The sequence below is a fragment of the Scophthalmus maximus genome, chromosome 3 (assembly GCF_022379125.1).
Source record: "Scophthalmus maximus strain ysfricsl-2021 chromosome 3, ASM2237912v1, whole genome shotgun sequence".
Taxonomy (NCBI): Eukaryota; Metazoa; Chordata; class Actinopteri; order Pleuronectiformes; family Scophthalmidae; genus Scophthalmus; species Scophthalmus maximus.
In genome coordinates this window covers 28,657,589-28,671,998 of record NC_061517.1, presented here as the reverse complement: position 1 = coordinate 28,671,998, position 14,410 = coordinate 28,657,589, and the positions used below count along the sequence as shown (strand labels likewise).

The 14,410-nt window shown below is 40.0% G+C and overlaps 1 protein-coding gene and 1 long non-coding RNA gene across 3 annotated transcripts; one reads left to right on the top strand and one right to left on the bottom strand.

The window, feature by feature from the left end:
- Positions 1 to 683: 683 nt before the first annotated feature.
- Positions 684 to 3,969, bottom strand: LOC118317203 (nuclear factor 7, ovary). The gene is made up of 2 exons (XM_035645691.2): positions 3,650 to 3,969; positions 684 to 3,384 (listed from the first exon to the last, which is right to left on the bottom strand). The coding sequence occupies exons 1-2, from the start codon at positions 3,905 to 3,907 to the stop codon at positions 2,209 to 2,211; spliced, it is 1,434 nt and encodes a 477-aa protein (XP_035501584.2). The 5' UTR covers positions 3,908 to 3,969; the 3' UTR covers positions 684 to 2,208.
- Positions 3,970 to 7,769: 3,800 nt separating this feature from the next.
- On the top strand, positions 7,770 to 11,674 carry LOC124849890. 2 transcript variants are annotated; one of them, XR_007030499.1, is made up of 3 exons: positions 7,770 to 8,615; positions 8,711 to 8,794; positions 9,491 to 11,674. It is a non-coding gene; the product is annotated as an uncharacterized LOC124849890 (long non-coding RNA). The 2 variants fall into 2 exon arrangements; XR_007030500.1 differs by having other exon boundaries at positions 8,708 to 8,794.
- Positions 11,675 to 14,410: the final 2,736 nt, after the last annotated feature.

Here is a 14,410-nt window from a genome sequence, read left to right as displayed (position 1 = left end):
CCCCGTTTTCTCAGAGCACGGGGCTGAGTGCTCGGATGTGTTTTGCAACTCAAAACACATCTGTTTAAAACTGCCTATTCCATTTGACGTCAGTTGCTCTGCCTCTTTCTGTTGTTTTATTGTTGTTGTATTCTTTATTTTTTTGCCGCTTTTAATATCCTACGTATCATTGTACGGTGTCCTTGAGTACCAAGAAAGGCGCCTTTAAATAAAATGTATATTATTATTATTATTATTATTATACACATGCATTATACCACTGATGCTTACATTTGTATATTTTCTGAGGAGTTGTTCTAATTTGTTTCAGTCGTGGGTAGAAACAGAAGATTCATGTAATGTCGCAGTCTAGTGATGCAATGTTGAAACTGCTGTTTGGATGAGAGAAGGTTTTTCTTGTTGTAGATTTGGTAACCCACGTTTCTATTTATCTTGTTCACATTCTCCAAACCCCTCTCACAGTTCTCTTCAGCAACATGCCAATTTAGCAAACTCATGCAACCAAAACATTTTTCTTTCAGCAAGATGAGCTTTGTCACTCATTACACAGCCTCCTAAAAATAAGTATTAATATTTCTGTAGCATCTATTTTTATATGCTGATTATTCGTCCACATAAGCAGCGGTTGTATTGATTGTCCCAACTTACATGTTACTTGTCATAGAGCTGAAAGAGAAATAACCTAGGTTTTTCAAAAGGCTTTATTTTCCATTTCCAGTAATTCAATGCAAAGCAAACATGTTTTTCTATGCATACTTAGGAGGTACAGACATACAGTGAATATACAGCAGTGTAAGTCAATCCTGTCGTCTCATCCACGGGATAGCTCGTGTCCTTCTCATGTCTACGTTGTCTCTAGTTTCCTTCCCCATTCATAAAACAGTTAGAGTATATGCCACAGACATGAATAAAAGATTTACATTTTCCCCAATAGACTTTATTATTTATTTATTTTTAATGCGTAATTTTGCCTTTTTCTATTATCAAAGCAGTTGCACAAAATCCATCACAAAATCCAGATGGATCATCCACAACTTCAAGTCAGTATTACGGTGAGCACATGCCAAATAGTGTGAAACTCAAACAGTGTTTGAGCAACTTTCTGCACAGTGAAGCACAAACTTCCCAGTGAAGGAATAATACACAATGACCACAGGTTTGACTCCAGGGGGTCACGTTCAGCATTGTACAAGTTGTCGTTTTTTCATAAAAATCCTGCGTAGATTACAAAGTACGGTATAGGTTATAGTTCATCATTCGTATTATTTTGAGTCACACATAAGATCTGGATCAACAAAGAGTCTGTTATTGTACACAGCCATATGCTAATGGTATATTCTGCCCAATACATTCTAAACAACCTACAATAACTAGGAGTATGGTATCATAAAATATGTATGTGCTGGACAAAAATGAATTAAAAAGAAGCAAAATTTAATAGCAGTTAATATTGGTTTATTGACATGCGGCATTCTCCAAAGTGAAATATAAATATATGATCAAATTATTAGAATAGAAAATAAACACTTAACACATATTCAAAGTCAGCCCAATGATATAATGTAAATAAGCACATGAAGTTAGTAATTGAGTGAGGGTTTTAATGATAAAAGTCATCAGAGGGTTTTTATTTCAGTATTTCACACGGGTTCCTTATGTTATTCCGAGCTGCAGTGACAAGATAAGCCAATAAAAACATCAGCACTGTCAGGAATTCTGTTGCAGTTTTTTCATTAAAATCCTGTGTAGATTACAAAGTATGGTATAGGTTATAGTTCCTCATTCCTATTATTTTGAGTCACACATAAGATCTGGATCAACAAAGACTCTGTTATTGTACACAGCCATATGCTAATGGTATATTCTGCCCAAGACATTCTAAACAAACTACAATAACTAGGAGTATGGTAGACTTTAGAATGAAGACTCAAATTTTCCAGTGATCTGATTGGTCGAAACTTAATCTGTTCCAGAGTAGGTAAGTGGTTCAGCATTACCATGGTGAGATCTGAACCATTTTCGTAGGACTAAAAAACCTGGCATTAAACCTGAAGTTACCTTGATAACCATAACTCCTCCTTCGTAGTACAGAACCCAGGACGATTATGGAAGAAATAAACACAAACAGTGAAAGGACGAGGAATTAGAACCAAGGCACCATCTTGGAAGTCATGTCTGTAATTTCCAGTTGCCCCATTTTCCCAGAATTCAGTACCAGCACACTCTTGGGGGGTTATGATTTGCTGCCTCACTAAATCTGTATTCAAAATATGCTTTCACTGGCACTGACATACAGTGTCTCATAGTGTGAATATGAGTCATGTTTTCTGCGTCATAGAAGGACAGCTCCTGCGATAGGCAGTCTAGGTAAACACCAATCTTTTGTGGTCTTCCTGCCAATGCTAACACTGTGTCTTGAATAGAAGTGACATATTCTTGCTGATCATAGCTAAGATAATGATTTTCTACCCCTACTTTCCAATAGTCCCTTTCTCCAACCTCCATTTCCCAGTAGTGCTGCCCTGAGGTGAACTCATTGGAGCTGAACGCAGAAACACACTGGACTGAGGTTTGCTCCACGCAACTATGGTCATATTGAATGTAACTGGTATTACGACCATAGCTATCATAAGGAAAACTCCTTTGTTTGCAATTTGGAGTGAATACGGGCCTATACATCAAATTCCTCCCATCTTCAGACACTGTTATGTTACTGCTAACACTTTTGAGTGACAGCAGCTCTGCTTGGGGCTTGATGACCTGAAGCATCTCCTTCCACATAAAGAACTGCAGGTGACTGTCATAAGGCCCCAGAGAGAGAGACGTGTTCTCCACTTTAAACTCATTGGCTTTGGGCTTGAATGAATGTTCAGAAGTCACCATGCTGTTATTCTCAGTCCAGCTCTTTAAGAACTTGTCAGAGTCTGTGGTTTCTAGAACAGTCGCCACCTTTGCCTGCAGCTCTCTGCTCTCTGACAGAGCAGTTTCCATGGCATTTAATGTCTCGCTCATTTTCTCGACAGCATCGTCCTCTTTGTGTTTCAGGTCATTCGTGATCTCGTCTTCTCTCTTTCTAAGAAACTGGTGCATCTCCTCAAACTGTCTGCAGATCTGAGTCGTCAGCTGCTGAACCTTGTCTTTGGTTTTTGTTATCTCTTCCATCTTTGTGTTGACCAGCCTCTCTGTAGCATCGATATCATCAGCAATGCATTGCACAAACGCCTCCAACTTGTTCCTCACAAGTGCAGCTGCTTCTTTGATTGGTTTAAACTTGTGCCCTTCGTGCTTCTCCCCATCTCGACATATAATACAAGCTAACTGCTGATCTGTGACGCAGAACAGCTTCAGCCTTTCTTCGTGTTCAGGGCACAACCAGTCGTCAATCTAATAATAATCAAATAAAAGGATATAATGTTACATGGTTATCATTTTGAGTATCGAAAATAGTAAATTGTTTTAATTTGCAAAGTTACATCTTCAAAATGCTTCTTTTGACATAAAAACACTTTAAACCCAGAGATATTTCATCCGTGATATACAGTATGTCAAAAGTTTGATTTGATCAACAATGAATTGATTAACATAATAATCAGCTAATGCTTGTGGCCATCGTTACAATGACAACCGAGTAAAAAGCTCTCAAACTTACTTCCTTGTCATCTCCATGCCCTCTCCTCAGTTTCTCCACTTCTTTTTCAGCAAGACTTTTCAAAGTGTGATTGGTGAGAAGACATTGCTCGTCTTCTGGAACGTCTGCCCGACACTGTGGACACTGGCGCTGTGATTTCAGAGAAAGGGAAATACATTCTCTGCAGAAAGAGTGGCCACACGGCAGGATTACAGGATCCGAGAAGATCGTCAGACAAATAGAGCAAGTCAAATCTTCTTTGTAAGAAGCAGAGGCCATGGCTCCTTCTTCTCCTCGTACTTGATCTGCCAAACCCACCTGCCAAACCCACCGCCTGAGCAAGTTCAAACCATCACTTTCATTTCCCCAGAAGTCACACCCCAGTGATGTCACTGAGAGACAGAGAGCAACGGGGGGGGGGGGGGCGTTCAGAGGCGGAGGGGAGGGCTGGAAGCAATAGATTCTGGGAAGCAACGTCATGACGTGTTGCATTCTGGGTAGTGGTCGCCATATTTTAGGAAACGCAAAACAACAACAACAACAACAACAGACTGAGGAGGCGACGACCAGTGTGGGAAACGGAGAAGCTGTCAGAGTCAAAAGAGAGAAACAAAACAGGCATGAATTTACTTCATTGATCCCCGCATCAATACTCTGTGACACAAATAAAGAGGTTCAGAATTGAAGTCATTTATTCAGTTAAAAACCTATGGGACTTTCACATGGTTTGTGTTTTAAACAGCGGGGCACATCTTGTGGAACACCATGCTCACTGCCAGGTCTCATTTACACATCCAGTCACCCACAACATGGACCCTGATGTGATCTGTCTGCCCTGTCCCCCCGACATCATTTATTAAAGTCATGTAGTTGTGAAGAAATTAGCTTCGTTAGCATTGTGGCTAATCGCGATTAGCAATGTTTAGCGGTAAGCACATGACACAACAGTAGTTCGTGTATGAAAATGCCGTCAACACACGGACGTGTGTCTGGGGAAGCTGCTGGAGGTTCTATCTGTCCTTGTAGCTGCTACACATGCCACCGACGCCTCTGTCAACTCAGCGATGTGTTCCTCTCCGCTTCTTCCAAGCTGGAAAGCTTAACAGTCGCAGCCCATTTGCATCCGTTTTCAACGCCGATCATGAGTCAGGGTGCGGCAGTCCACTTCCGGGAAGTGGTGAACGCAGCTTCCCGGTTTTTTTATATCAGTGATCGTACATCACACAAGCACTGTGCACTACACACCAGTCGCTACAACGCAACTCCGTTCTCTACAGCACTTCCGTGTCCTAATCCCCTACAATGCACTGCGTTGTGACGTCACGACCCCACAATCCATCCTTTGGAAAGGGGGGCGTTCATTTTAAGGCGAGTTTACACCAAAGATTCACAACAATGCAAGTTTACACTTTAAACTACTTGCAAAAACCAGTGGTCTGCCACATTAAAAGCTGCCAGTTGACGTCACTGCAACCGGACGAGACGGTGAATCATCCTCTTCTCTTCTGGACTTCCGGCAGCTTCGTGTGGCGCAGCTCCGTGCTGCCTTCACGGGAACGGGACATCAGAGTTTCATTTCCTATGAACTCCGTACTGCAGCACTATCAACCGGTCTCGTCGTCTTCAAAGTCTTCATTAAACATTGTTGTCGTGTAGGGCTGAATGATTGATCGTTTTCAAATCGAAATCACGATTTGAAACAACGCGAAATGCAAATTATAGCAAAAGTGTGTGTGTGTGTGTGTGTGTGTGTGTGTGTCAATTATAAAAGCAAATCAAATCGCAATATCTGTTAGAAACAATTAGATATTTTCCCCAAATCGTTCAACCCTGTCATGTGATGTCCACTGCTCTCTGTCAGCTAACTTCAATTATTCTTCATTATCTCTTCTCAAATAATAGAAGGGCCTAACCATTAATATTCAGGAAAATTAGTCCATCTTATTTGATGGAGGGGGGGGTTCATAAAAAAAATGTGTGCTGAAAAAAAAAATATTTTAAATAATACCTTGATGAGCTATAGGCTTGAAAATATTTCAATCTTTTTTCAATGTATGTAATAATAATATTATACTGTTTAATATTCATACTGGTTTAAATCATCAATTTGACAGTCCTTCCAATCATTGCTGAGCAAGAGTTCTGGGCAAAACGAATTAAAGGTCTGAACAATAGTAACAACAATAATAGGCCTAATACCAACAATAATATTCACCATAACAATAATAGTAATAATAATAGGGCCTAATCATTAATATTCAGGGAAATTAGCCCATCTTATTTGAATGGGGGGGGGGTATTTAAAAAAAAATATATATTTTAAATAATACGTTGATGAATTGTAGGCTTGAAAATATTTCAAACTTTTTTCAATGTATCAGATGACAACTCATCTGATACATTACAATATCCTCAGGAAATAATCTGCTACTAATTTATTAGGGCTGTCAAAATGAACACGTTAACGCGGGATGATTCATTTGTGGAATTAATGCTTTTTTCTCTTTTTTTTTACGCATTAACGCATGCGCAGAACCTCCCGCCCCATAAAGGCAAGCGGCAGAGTCAGCCTGCTGTCTGCTCCTCCACTCCCCTAAGCAAAACATTGCACTTCAGACTCCGGGAGGCTCGCTATGCTAAGCTAGGTGCATTTGCAGCCGCGGATTCCTGCTTTGTATGATAAAACAAAAGCCCAATCAGAACCAACTGTCCGAAGCAGCCTCTGTTGCTCTGACCGCAGACCAGTGCACATATCTGTTTGTCAGATACCTAAAATGTATCCAGTCTGAGGTACTCTAAGGTTGCACTCATGAATGATATCTGCAAGCTGGTCTGAGAACCTTGGATGATCGCGTCCTTTCACCTTGTATTTCGTAAGAGGAGCATGCTTATTTGTGAAATTTAAATATTGTAATGCTATCTCGGGGTCTGGAATCAGAAAAACCTTGGTCCAGTTACAAAAGTTAAGATCTTGTAAAAAGGCTTGTTCACAAGAACACTTAAAATTTCTCTTAGTTGTGATACGTGGTTTTAACTTTGGAAGCGTTTTGGCGTGGTAACTCACTGCAGCAATTACACGGTGATCGCTGACGTCATTTGCAAATACAGCAGTGCCACTCCTCTTTTTGCACGGCGATCGGTGCGAAAGATGTTATATCCATCCATATGAATACAGGAATAAATGAAAAATAGAATATCACGCCAGTTATCAACCACTCCAGACGGCCGATATCCTGTGCCCGGACAGTCACCTTTGTTAAGAATGACATGTGCACTGTATGTAAAGACACATTGCCGTCACTCACCACCCTTTTCCCACATGCTTCATCTTTACTGATGGTAGGCAAGCAAAAGAGGGTCAGGAGGGCAAGCCGAAACAAAGCGTGGGACACGTCTCCAGGATTAAACCCAAATGGATTAAAAGCAAAAAAGATTTGCAGCTTTCATCTCTCCCACAGGTCTTTATTCCTATAAATTAATGCCATTTGGATTACGAAATGTTCTGGCAACTTGCAACGGCTGATGAACATGGAAGTGGCTGGTTTAGAGGGTCATCTGTAGTGAGACATGGGAACAAAGTGTTCACCGCATCTGGGCTTTGTTTGATCATCTTTTCTTTGCCAATCTCACTGTAAAAATGGCAAAATGTGAGTTTGCCCAGGGCACTGTTACCCATTTGGGTGTTGAGAGAATTGGAGTATTATGCCAATGATGAACATTTTTTATAAATCATGGGTGCGGTAGTAATACAACTAGCCCTAGATTTGCAGTCTTGGGGACTGATTGAAAAACAAAGCTTAGAAATGCCAAAAACTAAAATTAACTAAGGAAGAAATCTTCACGAAACCTAGGCCCTGACAGGGAGCTGTCAGAGGTCAAAGATTACTCATTAACTTGTATTCATTTTATATCTTTTAATATTTTATCATTATATTCATTATATAACCAGCTTCATCATGTAATCAGTGTTTAAAGACACAAAGTACTAGACAGTATTAAAGGTTGACGGTTTATTATTTAAAAAAAAACAAGTAATGATTTTTAAACAATACAGTGTTGCCTTGCCACTCGAGCTATACCATGAAGGTGTCTAAACTGCATTAAGACGGTTTGCTTAGATTTTTACATGCATGATCGGTATTTTACTTTCAAGATTGATTTGTTTTATTTTGCATCTCAATCATTTCAATGAGTGAAAGCCATGTTATGACTCTTATGCTAAAGACTTTATTTTATATATATAAAATAAGGTATAATTCTAATTTAGTCTTATAATCATAAATCTGAAAAGTTGAACCGACTAATAAAGAGGTCACTGTATTCTAGCTGCCAGATGCATTAGAATAGCACTGACTGTAAGTTGCCCAGAAAGAGTTAACTGCAGCATTGCCCTCATCAGTGCTTCGTGTCCTGGCGACAGCCGTCGCTTGTCTTCGGTTTCGGAGCGCTTGGAGTTCTGTTGGCTTTCTCCGTCAGTTAAACCTCAGTAACCCCTCAGTGCTTGGACTGTAGGTGACCTCAGCTGGGAATCTCCCTTCTTGGGGAGGGACTGCTCAGTACTTACCACATTGGAAACTCCCTAGAGGAGGAGGGGGCACTCTAGATGGGCTAGAGTGCCCCCTCGTTGGACAGACTTCAACGATTCCTGATTGGTTCGTATCAAACTAGCCTCTGCTGCACTTGGTGAAACTGAAACAGAGACCTGTTTACATTTTCAAAAGCCTGTTCCACTCCTCTTCCTCCTCTTAATTTGCTTCTTATAGGTACCAAAGTTGCTGAGTGGGAATGGAAACGGTGAGTGGTTGAGAGGAAAATGGACTGCTATGGTAACAGACTGAGGTTATTGACAGTCACAGACAGTGACATTGTTAAGAACCCATCACAGCTGGTTTCCTACACCTGGAGAGGAAGTGGTGTAAGATGATAAAATGGCTGCCAAACTAGGAGTTCTCGCTCTGTTGCTGAGCCATCCACATGGCTTTCACAGGTTAGCTTTCTTTGTGTTATTTCATTATTTCTTAACACCCATCCAAACACATGCATTACACCACTGATGCTTACATTTGTATATTTTCTGAGGAGGACCCAGCAGGCAGCAGTAGAAGGTCTGGTGAAACGGATCAAGTACAGGCCGGCGGTGTAGGAGGATGGTGCCAGCAACAACAGGTAGGATAAAAATATCCGTAAAATCCGAGCAGAAAACTCAAAAAAGCTACAAAAAAATCAGACAAAATAACTATGTAGCAAAGTAGGATACTAAATTGCAGAGAGAGACACAAAAGAGACTGTCGAGCGACGTGAAAATGCTCCTAGAATTTGTCTGGGTTCCAGGCTAATTCTACAGCTCACAAGGATTGAAAATCTTTTATCCAACAACACCAAAACATAAGTGTACTGTCACACACCAAAAATGCAGCCACAACAAAGCAGGTAGTCGCAAAGTGAAAAATCTTTAATCCAAATAACTGGTTTAATGACGCTCCAGTCAACAGCTATGTTAGCCTGGGACCCAGACAAATTCTGGGAGCTCATTTCATTTGCTCTGCCAGACTCTCGATCTCCTCCATTGGGAAGTGATTTCCCCCAGAAGAAAACTTGCCAGTCCAATCACATCCGACTATCTGATAATGGGCGAAGTTTATACCATGACGTGGACAAAGCGACTTTTGTAAACAACCAAGGATGCCGCTGATAAACAAGCATTCGACTAAAAGTATACTCCGATATTTTCAATTTCTCCCCCAAAAATGGCAACACACATTTTGGAATCATCATCACAAACATCTCCTTTCTGTACGCTGTAGTCTGTTGAAATTTTTACATTGCTTAACACATGATTCGTTGCTTTCCAACTGCATCCAGGGGCATGGAAGGACTTTTGGAAATCGAAAATGAACCGAGAGGTCCCAGACTAATACGCATTTGAGTATTAGTCTGGCTACGCAAGGCTAAACATAGGCATATACACAAGGTAACATAACTAACAATGTAAAACAGGGAATAATAACAGATAAAGAGGCACAATAGCACACTGAAGTGGAAGTGAAAGGTTTGAACTGCAGGTCGAAGACATTCGCTTAGAAAAATTTAGTTAGTAGAGTTCATAACAGTTATATATTAACAAAGCTGTAAACAAGATTTGTATCATTCAAACCTTAGTTAGACATTTACATTGAATGGACAGGTTCCCTTTTTTCTCACGTCCTTCTTAAAACAATAATCCCATATGTAGATCGAAGGTGTTTCCCTTCCTGTAATCATTCCTCCCGTTTTAATACCAACAAATAAGAGGTACCGGGAACGTGAAGCAAGAGTCCACCACGGGAGAGCAAGGAGCGAGCGACGCGAGGCCGGCCAACAGAGAGGAAACCAGTCAGAGTGTTACGATACGACCAGAGCCCGCCCTGGCGTATATGGGGCCCTAAGAAAAATTTGATTTGGGTGTGCTGAAGTAAGTATCAAAATAAACCAGCAGAAAATGCAATTATTGTAACAGAGTAAGTTGCTTTTGGTTTGAAAAAGTACCACAATCAACTAAGTACTTAAGATAATAATTATAATAATAAGTACTTATTTGATTGTGGTACTTATCTTCTTATATGAAAAATAAAAACAAATGCAAAAAAGACAAAATAAAATAAAATAAATTTAATAGATACTTTAATTGAAAAAAATTTAATTGCCATAATACAACATGTATAATAAAATAGATTAAAAAAAGAAAACTAATTAAAGGTGCCATATTATGCTCATATTCTGGTTCATACTTTTAATGTGGTTCCCACTTGAAAAGGTTTACGTGCTCTAACTATACTAACCTATCCCTGCAACAAACAGGCAGTGGCAGAGTGAGGAGGTCTGCCCAGCCGTGTGAGTACCCTTGGGGTTTTTCAGGCCTACTGTAAGAAGACAGAGATTGGTGTGTAGCTGTAACTGTTTCCTTTTAGCCTGGACTTTTTCAAGACTACTAGATCACTTCCATGTCTCGAACCTGGGACCCAGACAACCAGACTACCACATCTCCTCTTTTAATTCAAACCCCTTTTTAGACCATATTTTTTAGGACTTTTTAGACTTATATTAGCTTTTTATTTTTTTTGCACCATATATTTAAAGCGGGCTTGATTCGGAGCAGTAGCCTTTTTGTAAAATGTTACTTCAAGTGCTATCATATTCACTAATTTGGGCTCCTGTAATCTCCTTGGTCACACAAACTGCTCTTGCACCCGGTAATCAACAGAACCTGCACATACAATAGCTTAAATTTGTTTCCATCCCCTAGACCAGGGGAGATGAAAGCGGGCGCCATGGATTACAAGGGGTGGGCTCGGCTCCGTCTACTGTGAAGTTGTCAAAATTTGTGCATGTTTAATAAAAAAATCATAATTGGCTGATCAAAAGTCGGTGCTCAGAGACCCCTAAAATTAGACCCAGCACCCTTGAAGTTTATGATTGATTTTTTTATGCAAGTCTGTGTTTGACAAGCTTAAAAATAGTCAAAACCATACACAAAATATGGTTTACACTTAATATTTGAACACAAAAAATGCAAATGCTGCCGCTGTTCACCTGTTTAATCAAAGTTCGGTTCAAAACCCTGAATGATGTTGTGAATGTGAATTATGTGAATGTGAATTATGGTCTTAAAAATATGAGGAAAAATAACCAGATATATTGCAATATCCACAGGTAATAATCTCTTCGTAACTTTTAATCAAATTGCTACTTTTCCTCAAAAGTCCTGCAATTATGAAGTTCAGTATTTAAGTTAACATTAATTGTAAACATTTTAACGTTTTTTGTAGTTGTATGTGGGCAGGGTCAGTGGTTTGTAAGGCTACAGCAAACAATTGTTATATTGTTTTATATAATATTTTAATGTCCCGGCAGTTGTGATTTTTTGTGTATATTTGATACACCTGATGGCAAAAAGGAGGAAAGAAACATCCATATGCAGGGTAAACCAAATAGAATAGGAAGAAAAATACAATTGACGTTTGTTTTTTAAAATAAAGATCCGTAATGAATCACTTTGTTCTTTTGGTACGTGTGGGGGGCAGGGGGTGAGGGAGGGGGGCTCCAAGGAAAAAAGGTTAGGGAACCATTGCCCTAGACCCACCTCACAGAGGGAGACAAAATCAAAAACACAGTCCAAAGTTTGTCAAAAGAATCTTGAAATCAAAGTGAGTGTTTTAGGAACAAACTTCCTTCTGTTGTTTTCACAGGGAGTGTTTCCTTCCTGAGCTGCAGTAGGGGGCCGTAACACAAAAGGGAAAATCCGAAGCTTTGCAATCTAATATCCTTACCCCATTTAAACCTGGCATACAAATGTGCTTTGGGTGATTTTTTTGGGGGGGGATGGATTGCAATAGGATAGTTTTACCACAGTAAAATACAGGAATGCATGTCATGTGACACCGCAATGCCCCACATTTGCATAATGCACACCTGGTGGCTAGTCTTGCACACCCCTTAACAAAGCCAGGGCTGGATCCGGAAAGTCCTTCCTGTCGCCTTGTCCAAACCACTTTTCCTTGAACTCAATGGAAATTGTCATGAGGTCAAGGAGAGGTGTAAAGTAGGATTCATAAGACTAGGGACAACATCGGTGCTAAGAGAAACCGAATCCACTTCCACTATGTAATTATGCGACGGCGGATGTCATTGACGTCTTCCGTGGAGAAACGACACATTTCCGAAGATTGAATACAAAAAACGCATCTTATATATAGTGGTATTTCTGTGTGTCTTTCCTGAGCGAGCAACTTGAGAAACAGGAGTTTAATTGATAACCTACTTAGTCATTTTTTATTCATGGGCGGTAAGTCAGTCCTACCTTGTGATGCTTTGTATTTGAAAAGTAAGGCCAGATGAAGTAATTATCTGATCTTAACTCCATACTGATCTCTGCTGGCCAATGCAATAATTAAATTCAAAAGCCTTAGGGTTGCATGGTGGTTTCTGTGCACTTAGAATGTTGGCAGTATTTTTATGCCCAAAAATATTTTAACCATCATTACCCTCAAGGTGAAGAATTCTTCTAAGGAGCTGGAAATGGAATATACACAATTTGTTCAAATCTACTGTGATAAAAGAACTTCAGATCTTAAGCAGCAATCGTGATCTCATGTCTAGGTCCGATATGCCCCTGTATGGACCCTCGAGATCTTCATGTAATGTGCATTTTAAGCTCTGATTTTAAATTCAAAACATCTTAGCTGATAACATGAACAACAATCAATTACCTTCCTCGAGCAGCCATCCATTAATTAGTGTCAATGTGGACCGAGGAGAGAGGGCCGCGCACAGAATCACTTCTAGTTCTGTGATCTGTGAGAAGATCCCAGCAGCATCAACTGGACGCATGGAGGACATCATTCTCTAATACTGAACACGGATGTGATGGAAAAATTGATGCAGTTGAATCAGGAAGACGGAGGCCTTGTCTTAAGCACAAGGGTTTATTACAAGAGCTCAATATTGAGGGGATTTCTGGTTCGTACAAAGAGCAAAAAAGTGTCAGCACATGATGCCCAAATACCCACCCATTCCTGGTCAGCGTGGTGTATTTAATTCTCAGAATCATGACGTCATTAAACAGATAGGATGGCTCCTTAGAATCAGGACGTCTAATCTATAATCTAAGACTAAGACACAGAATGGTACAGTGTCAAGATGTCTTAACTGTAATCTAAGACTATGACACAGAATGGTACAGTGTCAAGATGTCCTAACTATAATGTAAAACTGATGCTCAGAGACAGCGACGTCCAGAGACAGTGACCTGGCCTGCCAAAGATAAGATGGCCTCGCACAGAGCACCAAGAACAGTTTCTCACACAGCAAAGGGGGAAATTCTACGACAACGGAGGCCCGCTGAAACCTAATGGCCCTGAACCTTTGATAACCAGCATTTGGCATCAGACTTTTAATAACTCGTGGGAACTCTGCCTTGGATAGTTACGACATTATGACTAATAAAGGTTGATTCAGAATATGAATGGGATTTTCACTTCCTGTTGAGCTCTAAAGCATCCTAGTCAAAGGGCAACAGGGCAAGTTTTTACTCTTCAGAATGAGATGTAGCACACTCAGCCTAAAAAGATGAGTCTTACATTTGAAGAAATGTCTCAGAGAATAGTTTGCTTTGGCTTTGCATGTGTAACGTTAGGTTTTCAAACTTGATGTGCAGGTGATCAAGTCTATCTACTTCAATTTATAATGACCGACCTTTCTGCGAAGTTGCTTCTTCAGGCGTTGTTTATACTGTATGTTGAAATAAAATCATGTGGACGAACATGCCTTCACTTTTCCCTTTTTTATATATTGTCAAGTTTGCCAACTATCTTGGAAGTAGTTAGCAAAGGCTAATGTCGCTGCTATTTTACATAAATTAGATAGCGTTAGCAACCTACCGAGATAGCTAGTGTGCAAGCTAATAACAGTGTTGTTAATGTGCTTTGCTCATTGTAGGATTTGTTGGGTTTTCCCTGTAATATGTTATATTGACCTCACTATGTAAAGTGCCTTGAGACAATGTATGTTGTTATTAGGCGCTATACAAATAAAATTAAATTGAATTGAAACAGAATTTCATAGCAGAACATAAAACACACTGTGTAACCATAGCTTTACATGCGGGTGTCTCATTTTGGTGTTGCTGTTCTGAAGACATTGTCTGACCCGGTGCTAGCCAGGAGTGCTAAAGAGCGCACAGACCCAGAGTTTGTGTGAGTCTACATGAATGAAACTTCCTGAGAGGAGTTATTATTGCACGTTTAT

Excerpts from the sequence above, each read along its gene's own strand:
- LOC118317203 (XM_035645691.2), bottom strand. The coding sequence starts at position 3,907 with ATGGCCTCTGCTTCTTACAAAGAAGATTTGACTTGCTCTATTTGTCTG. Across the intron at positions 3,385-3,649 it reads GGCATGGAGATGACAAGGAA|ATTGACGACTGGTTGTGCCC; the intron begins GTAAGTTTGAGA and ends GATTATTATTAG.